This window comes from Tympanuchus pallidicinctus, unplaced genomic scaffold (genome assembly GCF_026119805.1).
Source record: "Tympanuchus pallidicinctus isolate F22 unplaced genomic scaffold, pur_lepc_1.0 scaffold22, whole genome shotgun sequence".
In the NCBI taxonomy this organism is placed as follows: Eukaryota; Metazoa; Chordata; class Aves; order Galliformes; family Phasianidae; genus Tympanuchus; species Tympanuchus pallidicinctus.
In genome coordinates this window covers 36,394,843-36,406,269 of record NW_026294739.1, presented here as the reverse complement: position 1 = coordinate 36,406,269, position 11,427 = coordinate 36,394,843, and the positions used below count along the sequence as shown (strand labels likewise).

Sequence of the window (11,427 nt, the reverse complement as noted above, 5' to 3'; positions counted from 1 at the left end):
GACGGCAGCCGGGATTCGTGCTGCTCCCCGTTCTCTCCCGATCTGCGCTTGCGCGGTACAAAGAAGATAACGTCCGTTTATACAAAGTGTTTATTTTATACACATTTACCTACAAAATATACAACGGTTAAAAACGATGGACGGGCGGAAGAACTGCCAGAAGGATCGCAGAGGACCGATGCTGATGCCCTAACGGTCAGTCTGTCCATAGGCTGCCTCAACCCAGCCCAGCCCGCAGGTAGGTCTACAGAAGCTGCAGCAGCTGTGCAGTTTTAGTCAACTGAGAGCTTGGGAATTTAAAAGGCACCTGAAACAACTTCAGCTCTTAAAATTCTTTGCCAGTTGAGCTATCCAAAAAGTTATGCAGGTAACATCCACAGCCTGTTTTTAACACTTGGAATAACACGTTGTTATTGTATTGTGGCACTGTTTGTTTTCTTCAGCAAATCTGGAGTTACACATTTGCAATCCTAGTTTCATATTCAGACTAATCACAGCCTAAAATCCACTCAGTGTGGTCTTGTGAACCAAGATACAGTACAGTCTTACAATCAGGAAGATGCAAGCGTATTTAAGACAATGTTTAAAATATTAAAGTCTTCTTAAAATAGCAGTGCTGTGAACCAGATCAGTGAGCTACAGGTGAGCACAAGGAAAGTGGCTGGTGCACTGTACATATATACACACGCAATTTGACAAACGCGATCCTCAACATAGCTGCAAAGTTCTTAAATATTAAGACCAGTTCTCTCCAGCACAGACAGTATTTCTGCAAGCCTCTTAACCAGTTCCAGAAACAGCGACCAGATGAGGACAGCTGTAATGAGTAAGTGTGCTAATAAAACATCCCGGGAATGGCATGTGTTCTTTTCAATACTGTTCATGAGACAACAAAATTCAAACAGCAATTGTTTTTGTCCTGAACATTGGTGTTACTCTGCTATTTACAACAGCTTCAAATACACAACACAAATGAGGTTTGGTTTTCAAGTTCAACTCCATAACCAATTCACATACTTTGCCTGGATGTTCTCTTCTAGCTGAAGTGAAAAATGACATTAATACTGAAAAGAGGTAATCAGAAGTAGCAAAAGCACTGATATGATAACAAAGAATTTGGATAAATAGTCAAGAAAGTAATATTGCACACTGTCACTGTCAACTGTATAAGACTTTCATTACTAGGCAGTGACAACCAGTCCTGTTTGGTGGTGGTGGGTTTTTTTTTTGCTGTCATACTACCTTAAAAAAGTCATTTTTGGTTTCCATGGCAGTGGAAAAAACTGAAGGAAGACAGCCCTTATTGAACATGAGGCCTAGGTTTCAAAATTAATTTTCCAGTCTGCAAGACAGAAAACAATGAAACAGTTAAGACCTTGAACGCTGAGCCTAACTGCACTTCAGTGTCACAGGGTAAGTTCAAAACGACAAATGAAACAACGCTAAGTATCCTATATTCCACTTTTGCATGCATCCACACCATCTCATAAGGTGTATATAAGTGCTGCTCAGAAAAATACAATACTTCACATTTATTTCTGAAATATTTGCATCTTGAAAAAAAAAAAAATGTGTAGAGAATGAACCACTAACACTTACATCATCACAGGACATGTTATATTCTGCCAAAACAGTTCGACATCGAGCTGCTATACTGTGTGCACCGTGTCAAGGAAAGCAGCCAGCATTTGTACACTAACAGCTCACTGAGGACACAGCAGTAGCATACACCAATACACTAACTAATGACTGAAGTCCTCACTTGAAAAAACACAATCAAAGGATACATTGATGGTGCCACCACTCTTTTATGTATTCCAGCAAAGAACAACCCTATTAGAGTAATACAGCTAATTGTGAAAAACGGGTGATTCCAAAGTGATGTGAAAAACGACACCTAGGAAATAAATGTCATTAGTTTTAGCATATGCTTGCTACACACAGACAGAAAGCTGCTGTCCAGTTCACCAAATTAAAAAACTACTGCTCTTAGTGGACAATTCTTTAGACACACCTTACGAGGCAGTATTTTGCCATTGTGCGGGGACACAGTACAGAAGGAGCGCAGACGCTTTGAGAGCACAAGTGGTCTGTAAGACCCTTTGGAGAACAATCCTTTTGACTTTCAAGATACTACAGCACTTAACTGCCACGCCAGGCTATGGGGCAGACTGCATACAGGACTAGCACAACCTTTACCTTTTGTGTCTCTGGGTCTATTAACCAGTTCCAAGCACCGGTTGCTGTGCAGACTGATACCACTATCAGAATCACTGATAAAAGAAAGAACAAGAATATGAGTATCACATTTTACTCCTATCAAAAGCAGCATTTTTTTTTTTTTTCCCCCAACAGAGGCTCTTACACACTTATTTCTTCTCCCATGTTTGAGGGAGGAAAAACCTCTCCTTGGAAAGTAGAAATGAAGATATGTAAACAAACTTCTACTGTTTTTAACAGTAGACACTCCGTACAGGTTTCCTGTATAGGTACAGAAACCTAATTTCTTTCAAGTAAAAGCATTTCAGTGCTTTGAAGAAACAACACTTTCTAAAACAACACAGCTAGAAAAACTAGGAGCTGGAAGACTGCAGTTAAGAGTTGTCCCAACTATTCAGTATTCAGCTTCCATCCTGCTAGCTCCTCTATGTAGGAAAAAGCCTGAAGAATTAGCATCAACAGTTTCAGTGGCACAGCTAAGCTGTATTATACTCCCCTCCAACCTCAACCAACACACTTAGCAAGGAAAGCGGACACAGAAGGAAAAAAAAAGAAATAAAAGAACCAACAAACTGGAACAGGAGCCAGGAAACAAAACAAATACAGAATGACTTCAGAAGAATGATCAACTCACTGTAAATGAAAAAGGCTAAACACAAACTATAGCAAGACACTAGCTTGACTTTGAGAGACTATAAAGGGCTGGAGAGCAGCAGGTGATGAAAAAAGGAACCAAAGAGAGAAAGCTTGTGTTCAATTGCACATTCATAAAGCTCAGAGGCTTTCACTGGCAGCCTTGCAGATCTGAGTATTTTTTGTTGAATGTAATGCTCGGATGGCTGCAAACAGACATTTACCATGATTAAAAAAAACAAAGAGAACAAAAAACAACACACAAAGACACAACCTGGACACAACCTTGCACATTCCATACTGATAATAAAAAGTTAAAACACAAAACAACACAAAAACAGTAACAAGTTAATTTTTAAAAGAAGGTTGGAAAAGATCTACCTAAAGCATATACTTCTTTTCTCTATGAGTACTTCTCTTCTGGGGTAAAAGGAGAAAAAAAAAAACATAGCACTGAGATAAATACCCTCATCATACAGTAAAAAGTCCCTCTTATATATGAATTACAAAACTAACAAAATAGTTTCTGAGTTTGGAAACCTCAGCAGAATCTTTGAAGCAAAAAGCAGATCTGAAAATTGGCAGCACACGTAGGGTGCATTCTGCTTCCCTCCTCTGCCACTTCAAGCTTTCCCATTAGAACAGATGGAAATATATTCTGCTCTTAATTCATTCTTCTTCAGGACCCACTGCTACAATTTCTTCACCCTTTGAAGGACTATCTAACCTAGCCTTGTTTGATTCCAGAACCTGAAGTGTCTGGCTGGGCAATAAGAGCTTTCAGAAACAAGCAAAAAAGCAGAGCAACAAAAAGCAGCCCAGCAACAAGCAAAAACAAAACAGAAAAAAACCTTTAACACATTAATATCCCATCTCTGAAGAATAACTCAGCCTTGAGCTCATTCTAATGACATCTGGCAGTGTTGGCTTTAAAAACATATATACTAGACAACCACCCAAGCCATTCTGCATACCAGATACAAACTCATTCCTTTAATTCATACAGTTTTTTATTTGTTAAGTTTGAGTTCAACAGTGGTGGGAATGCTCAATGGAACCCAGGACATTGCTTCTGAATAACAACCAGGCAAGTATTACACTTTAACTTGAGGTGAACACATTACTGCCCTGCAGCAGAGCATGTAAGTGCATGCATACCACAGAAACTGTAAAAAGATCATTAAGTAGAGATTGTTGTTTGGGCAAGCATAAATCAAAGCTTCACACCAGTAAATCTAAAAAGCATATAAAAGAGAATCCAATGTATCTCTTGGAACATCAAACTTACTTCTCCAACGTCCTGTAGCTGGTTGCAAACACGCAATGTATTCAGTTAGCCTTCTTTCAAAAGCTTTGAGATCTAAGGAAGATACATTGCAAGTGTAATTAGATCTGTAAATGTAATTCATCTGCTTAATCATACTGTGATGTAAAGAATTAAAGGCATTTGCTTTTTTCCCCGTGCACACCACTTTCTTAAACAGGAAGAAAACAAATGCATTCATCACATGGATGAAAAAAAGCATTCAGAATAACTCCACCCAACCCCAGATGAAAAGTGTAACAATGGTGTTACATTAAACAAGAAACATTCCTACTTATAGAAAACAGAAATGGTTAAGAACTCAAAGTATTTTAAACAGCTTTAAGAAAGCCTAGATTTAGAATAGCTTAAATAGCCCCTTCACAACAAATAGATAACATATTTAGAGATTAACTATATCAAGAAGCCTTCAGGTTCTATATATATATACAGATTCCATATATATTCTATATATATAGATAGATATAACAATGGAAAAAAAAAAGAGGTTGGCTATTTGCCAGCTGTTATGTTTCAGCATAGTTCTGATGACATTATTTTGTAGACTGCTTAATGCCATATGTCATACAGAGAGATACAGAGACATACATGCATAGCAAACACTAATTCAGTAATCTTAATACAATTCTTTTCCACCCCACCCCCCCCAAATAGATGCTTCACCTTATTGCCACTGTTTTCTCAAGATCTTTCAATTTGAATTACTGTTAAGAGATGAACAGCACGTCAAGTTCATGTTCCTAATTTGTGTAAAATCTTCACCAACCACTGCCTGTCAAGGAGCTGTTTCACCCCCTGCCTCTTAGATTCAATCCTTTGTTCAACAAGGTCAGTATTTGACAACGTTCAGCCAAAGCTAGAATTCTACCAAGAGTTAAAAAGCGTTTTAATAAGAAACACATCATTTTTGAGCTGAAGTGTTTCAGTTAACATCACTCTGAAAGTGCTTTCCTTCAACTTGAAGCTACTGCTAAGTTATTTAACCTATCGTAGAGCAACTAGATTACAAGGAGAAAAGAACAGGTATTATAATCATTACTAATGCACTTTTCGAAGTTCAAACTACTCCCAAGAAGCGTGCAGCGAGTTCGTGGCAGAAGATGACAGCGCCCTGCCTGTGGCCACAGAACTGCTAACTGCGCTAATTGATGCCAACAGCTACAGCCAGCCCGGCAATTACAGCTAACGAGCGGGGCTCCCCGCGCAGCACCAAGCCCCGTACCAGGCACTGCAGCACGGAGGGCATGGCAGGAATCCTGCTCCAAACGTGCTGTCAGCAAGAGCTTTAGAAAGAGCATCTCGCAGGCACAAGGACAAGCTTATCTTGGGGGCCCGCGCTGTAAGAGCAGCTCCCGAGCGGGGCCACATCGCCCGACGGCCGTTTACTGGCATCCTCGCAGCGCTGCAGCTCAGCGGATACAAGGCCCTGATTTCCAGTAGCACAGCAAGGCGAAGGCCGGCAGCGCACGCGACTATCAGGGAGCCCAACACGCCCCGAGCCGCTGGGCTGCCGCCGCTCCCGAGCAGGGCCTACTTACGGGGTCCGCTAAGCCTAGCAGCGCCGAGGGCTGCCGGGGAAGGGCCGCAGCCCACCCTACGCCCTGGCACAGCGTCGAGGATCAGCGTTGCCGTACTCACCCTCCGCCTGCTCCAGTGAGTTCATAGCGGGCGGGCGCGGGGCGGAAGGCAATTACCGCCAGCCCGGCCCTGCTCCCACCTCACAGCCCTGACACCGGCAGACCAGGCCCGCCCCGCCCCGCACGGCGCTCGGCCACACCCCCAAACAACGCCGCACCCTATTGGACAACCTCCCACTCTCGACGCCCTCCTCAGCAAGAGCGGTTCTCATTGGTTCCCGGGGAGGCAAGAGGCGCGGTTTGGCCGTGTGTGGGTCATTAAGAGGGCGGCAGTGTGTGAAGCGCTGCTTGGTCGAGCTGGTGGCTGTGCTTTGTGCAGTAGTGATTGCCGAGGCTTTGGCGCGAGACTTATTAAACTTCACTGGCAAACGGTGGCTGGGCTCGGCAGATTGGCTGAAGCCATCGTTTTTCCGAGTACAGCCATAAAACATGAGGCCCTGCTCTTGAGAAATAGAAAAGCCAACTGAGCCGCTTCGTGAGGCACGCGGCAGCAGCCTGGCGGGGGGCGCCTCGCGCTCTTGCCCCTCCGCTCCCCTCAGCGCGTGTTTTCCGCCGCCCTCAGCAGAACCGTCCGTCAGCGGGGTGCCTTTGGCAGCACCGTACCTCAGCAGAACGGCGCCGCGGCGGGCCGCCCCTCACAGCGGCCGTCCCTCAGCACGACGTCCGCCGCCGCGCTGCTCCGGCCCCGCCTACCGGCGAGGAGCCGCATCGCAGCGCCGTGTGGGGACGATGTCGGGCCGTGCGTGCTCTCTGAGCGGTACGTGGTGCTCGCGGCACTATTTTATTTTTTGGTAGGTTGTGAACGTGTCTTTTGTAGTACCGAGATCGGCAGTCACGATCGCTAGGTCCGTGCCGCTGCCTCCCGCTGTCCTAGCCGGGATGCTGAGGTAGCCGAAGTAGTAAAATTTCCCGAGATAAGAGCTTCTCGAGTTTAAATGCCGTGATCAGCGACTCGTCCCGGGGCTGCGCGTTACCGCCAGTTTTCAGCTGCCGAGGTCCGTGCCGATGCCCGGCGCAGCGCTGCGAGCCCTGCGCTCAGCTCCGGTCCCGCTGGTGCCACCTACCGCCCGGCTCCTGCCTTGCAGCTCCGCGCCGCCCCGCCGAGCCGTCCTCACATCGGAGCTCTGGCTCCCGCGTTTCGCTGTTTTGTTTTTTCATTTGTTTGTTTGTTTTGCTTGGAAAGTTGGTCGTCATGTATAAGCAGCTTGATTTGATTAAAAACAAGCTATCTTTGGTAAACTGCGCTTTTGTTTGTAACACACAAATTACTTTCTTTTTCTTGAAAAGCTCCTGCTATTGAAACCTGACCTAGGGAACACGGTTTCCCTGCTGCAAAACGTGCAGCTGTGAAGGTGCTGGTGTTGGGTTGCCCAGGCCGGACATTAGTACAAAGGCTGCTCTTTCAGTTGGTTTGCACAGCTGCAGATAAACTGAGTTTGCACGTTCTCTGTAAAAGCCACCAAATCTCTGGCCTTGCTTCCCTCTATTGGGGGTCCTGATGGATGAAAAGCTGGACATGAGCCGGCAGTGTGCGCTTGCAGCCTGGAAGGCCAACTGTATCCTGGACTGCATCAAAAAAGGGGTGGCAGCAGGTGAGGGAGGCGATTGTCCCCTTGTGAGGCCCTTTGAAGTACTGTGTCCAGCCCGGGGACGCCCAGTACGCAAAGGATGTGAAGCTGTTGGAGTGGGTCTAGAGCAGGGCCGTGGAGATGATCAGAGGACTGGAGCACCTTTCCTATGATGAAACGTTGAGGCAGTTGGGATTGTTTAGCTTGAAGAAGAGAAGGTTCTGGGGAGACTTCATAGTGGCCTTTTAGTACTTGAAGGGAGTTTACATGAAGAAGGGGGGCTGGCTTTTTACATGTTCTGATAATGATAGGACAAGGGGGAGTTTACATGAAGTACTTGAAGGGAGTTTACATGAAGAAGGGGGGCTGGCTTTTTACATGTTCTGATAATGATAGGACAAGGGGGAATGGCTTTAGACTAGAAGAAGGAAGATTTAGGTTAGAATTAGGAAGAAATTTTTTACTCAGGAAGTGGTGAGGCCCTGGAACATGTTGTCCAGCGAGGTTGTGGAAGACTCGTCCATGGAGGCATTCAAGGCCAGGCTGGATGGGAGCCCTGAGCAGCTTAATCTAGTGGCCGGCAGCCCTACCTGTGGCAGAGGATTGAAACTGGATGGTTTTTAAAGTCCCCTTCAACCTTAGCTATTCCATGATTCTCTGTATTGGATGCCGATGGCAATGGATATTGAGCGCATAAGGAAAAAAATGTGTAATGCTTGTGCATGCAAATGCTTCTCTGTGGTGCATTCTGTAGTGATAGCTGACACTGTGCTACTCCCATCTGTTCTGCTTATGATAACATTTATATGAGTGGGCAAGCAGGACTGGCTGTTGGTCTGTAGGACTGAGCTTCTGAAGTTATTGGAGGAATCTGAAATAAAGGACAAGGAGAGTATAGTAACAATTGCACTGGAGAGTGATTCTATCAGTAATGAAGAATTAATCTGCTGTAGAATTTATCTTTTTGGCTCTTCCCACAGATTCCAAAGAAAAGTTCAAGCAGATGTAAGAGAGTAACACCACAAAACTGTACACAATTGGGATGTAGTAATTAGGAGCTCATTATAAGCAACTGCAGCACTGCTTTTTTACAATGGGGACTTTATTCTGTTAATAGAATATTATTTATGCATTTGCTGTGGTAGTTATTTCAAGGAGATTCTGTTTTTGCTTTGAGATGCTTGACAAACCTGAATGAGTCAGGGTGCTCCCAAGCACTTAAAACATACACCTTCCATCCCTGCTGTCTCCTGGGGCCATGATTCCTTACCTGCTGTAGGTGTGACTGTTTCAACTTCAGAAGCTTGCCACCTGTAGCAACACTTGGGTTTCAAAGGTGAAGTGCACTGAAATGTACAAAACTTGCACTGCCTTTGTAAATAGCACTGGAAATGCAGGGTCCTGAAAGACTGATTCTTTTGTAATTGATATAAACAAATATGATAGTGTGAGTGCTTACCTCTAGGAGAAAGGATTAGGCTACAAATGCCATCTTTACTCTTGCTTTAAAAAAAAAAAATAAATAAGAATCCAATGCATGCCAGATTCAGAGGCATCATATGGTGCCCAGTTTAGGGAGCCTGTTTAACATATAAGCTGTGCTGAATGTGTTTTAAAGTCTCATTTTCAAGCACCTAGTTCTCCTTTGCTTAAGTATTCTGGAGGTGCTTCAAGAACACTTGCCCAATTGGTTTTGGAATAGAAATCGACTCAGTATGTTCTTCCTAGAAATTAAAATGTCATCGTGGATCAGAATTTCTGGAGGTCAAATCTAAAAGCCTATTGATGGCAAAAGGTGCTGCAATCTACCTGAAGCAGTTTCAAGATGGTTTCTTTTCATCTTTATAGAATTTTCTATGGATGTTAAGGTTGTTGTGAAAATATCATTTGTAGTCGTTTTGCTGTCATTGTTCTTAAGTTTCATCACCAACAAAAAAAAAAAGAATTATTGTTTTAGAAATGGTTTTATATAGGACTACAAGAAAGATCAGCTCTTGCATTAAATTTTGGTTGAACAGCCTCTGAGATGAATTGCACTTCTGCAGAAAAATTAAACTTCATTATCTGAGTGAATTGAGTAGTCCAGTTGGCTGAGTTAGAAGGAAGTAGATGTACAAAATTAAACATGCCTAAAATTGGGCTCCTTTTAGTACAGTTACATTGCCCGTGGAGATTGCTAGTGTCCTGAAAGCCTCAGGAAGTTGTAATATGCAGTTATTTGTAGTCCCATACATTTGTCGACGTGCAGCTCTCCTGCTGATCTCTTTTATCTTCCTCTACTTATTAGGTTTACTTCTGAACTGATGCAGACATTTTACAACTGTTTTCATTCATAATTTTCATGATTTGTGGCACACCAACTAAACCTATGGAAGGGAAGAAGTTTCAGAAGCAATGAGATTCACACCCCTTAGTCAATTGTAATACTTTTATTTGTAATAAAGAACTCGAGTAGTTCAGAATGCTTTTATTGCTCTGTTTTTTCTTTTTCTAAGTAGGTTTTACTCTTTTTTTTTCTTTACAATTCCATTGATTGGAGATTAGCTAAGGTAAATGAGAGTCAAGAAAGTAATTGTCATGATAGTAGAATTATAACTTGAATGAACTATTACTCAGGGTTAGTCCATCTGTTAGTAATTCTTGATATCTTCTGACAACATCTGTGAAGCCTTAAAATTAACTGCTTAAGCAAAGGAGTGAGTGTACATTTGAATTACTTCACAGTGCAGAGGTGACTGGGAGAAACGTGTTTTGTCAGCCTAGTGTGCTATCTCAGGTATCTCTTTTTGAGATGCAGGGGATGCATCTTTGAGCTTAGCATCTTTCATATCTATTTCTGGTTTTACAGCTGTACTTTCAGCACAATGTGAGAGCATCTGTTAGCAGCATCTGCTATCAGAGATAATTAGGATGGGTCACTTGTTTCTTACTTCGCTTGCATTTCCAGCCTTGTTCTGCACATTTTCCTCTATGCAATCTCTTCTCCTGCTTATTTTTCTCAAACAATCCATCCCTCTTGAGGCATCACGTTATTTCAGAGATACTAAGTGAACACAATCTTTTTCAATGTACTGGTCTGGCATTTCTGTACATGAGTTTATTGTAGGAAATATCTCCCAACCTTGGTAATTGTTATCCTAACTTACATTTAGATATAAGGATATTGTTTATATGCTTTATATTCCCTTTTTAATTATATTTTTGAAAGCTTAAAATCTTACCATAAAATTGTTCCCTTTTCCTTCATTCAATCCCATTTTCTATGAGAAGTGCTATGTACAGAGAGAACTCTGTTTTTATTAGAAAATCCATATTCAGAATTTCTTGGCTTGGGCAACAAAAAAATTCTGATCAGAATAATTTTAGTCTTCATTACCTTCCGAAGTTTATCCTGAAAGAACAACTTTGTCAATTTGCAGCACCTTCAGTAGAAAAGAGGAAGCCTTTTGCTTGGACAGCTGAGCAAAATCACAGGATTCTCTACGAAATGTAATTTGTGCCATGATACAATAGAAAACTCATTTTTAATTCTTGGAATTACAGTTTAAGACTTGAACATGGGAAGCTTTGGCTTGAAATGCTAAACAGTGCTTGAATTGCAGTTCTCTATAAAGCTATTACATTTTCTTTCCCTAGAACAGAAATAAGTGAGGTTCTTATGTACTTCTGGGTACTTAGGGCAGTAGTACAACTTCCCTTCCCATCTCCTGTGGTGTTTCAGAAAGAAGATCCCAGACAACTGTTATAATTTCTCTTAACACATAAAGTGGCTTAAAAGCATGATGTGCAAATACCGTTCTCTAATTAGCACAGTGTTTTAATAAGCCATGCTGTCTTTTCTTTGCTGTTTGTCTTCAATATTATTTAATCCCCATATTTTCTTGACTTTCAGTCCAGACATAGTTCCAGGTGTATTGCATATGTTCTGGAGTAAATACGTAACAGAACTGATGAAATGAAGATGTATAGGAAATAGTGAATCTTTGGACACTAGGCATTTGGCATCAAATTAAACAAAGTTCCCTCAGCAGCTTCACGAAGCCTT

At 42.6% G+C, this 11,427-nt stretch overlaps 1 protein-coding gene across 1 annotated transcript; it reads right to left on the bottom strand.

Moving 5' to 3' along the window:
* Positions 1-72: 72 nt before the first annotated feature.
* Positions 73-5,956, bottom strand: CNEP1R1 (CTD nuclear envelope phosphatase 1 regulatory subunit 1). Its single transcript, XM_052686756.1, has 6 exons — positions 5,816-5,956; positions 4,142-4,213; positions 2,200-2,273; positions 1,788-1,897; positions 1,600-1,654; positions 73-1,342 (listed from the first exon to the last, which is right to left on the bottom strand). The coding sequence occupies exons 1-6, from the start codon at positions 5,838-5,840 to the stop codon at positions 1,301-1,303; spliced, it is 378 nt and encodes a 125-aa protein (XP_052542716.1). The 5' UTR covers positions 5,841-5,956; the 3' UTR covers positions 73-1,300.
* Positions 5,957-11,427: the final 5,471 nt, after the last annotated feature.

Coding starts and splice junctions, on each gene's coding strand:
- CNEP1R1 (XM_052686756.1), bottom strand. CDS start 5,840: ATGAACTCACTGGAGCAGGCGGAGG. Junction 4,214..5,815: donor CTCACTGGAGCAGGCGGAGG/GTGAGTACGGCA, acceptor TATCTTCCTTAG/ATCTCAAAGCTTTTGAAAGA. Junction 1,343..1,599: donor ATAACATGTCCTGTGATGAT/GTAAGTGTTAGT, acceptor TCTGTCTTGCAG/ACTGGAAAATTAATTTTGAA.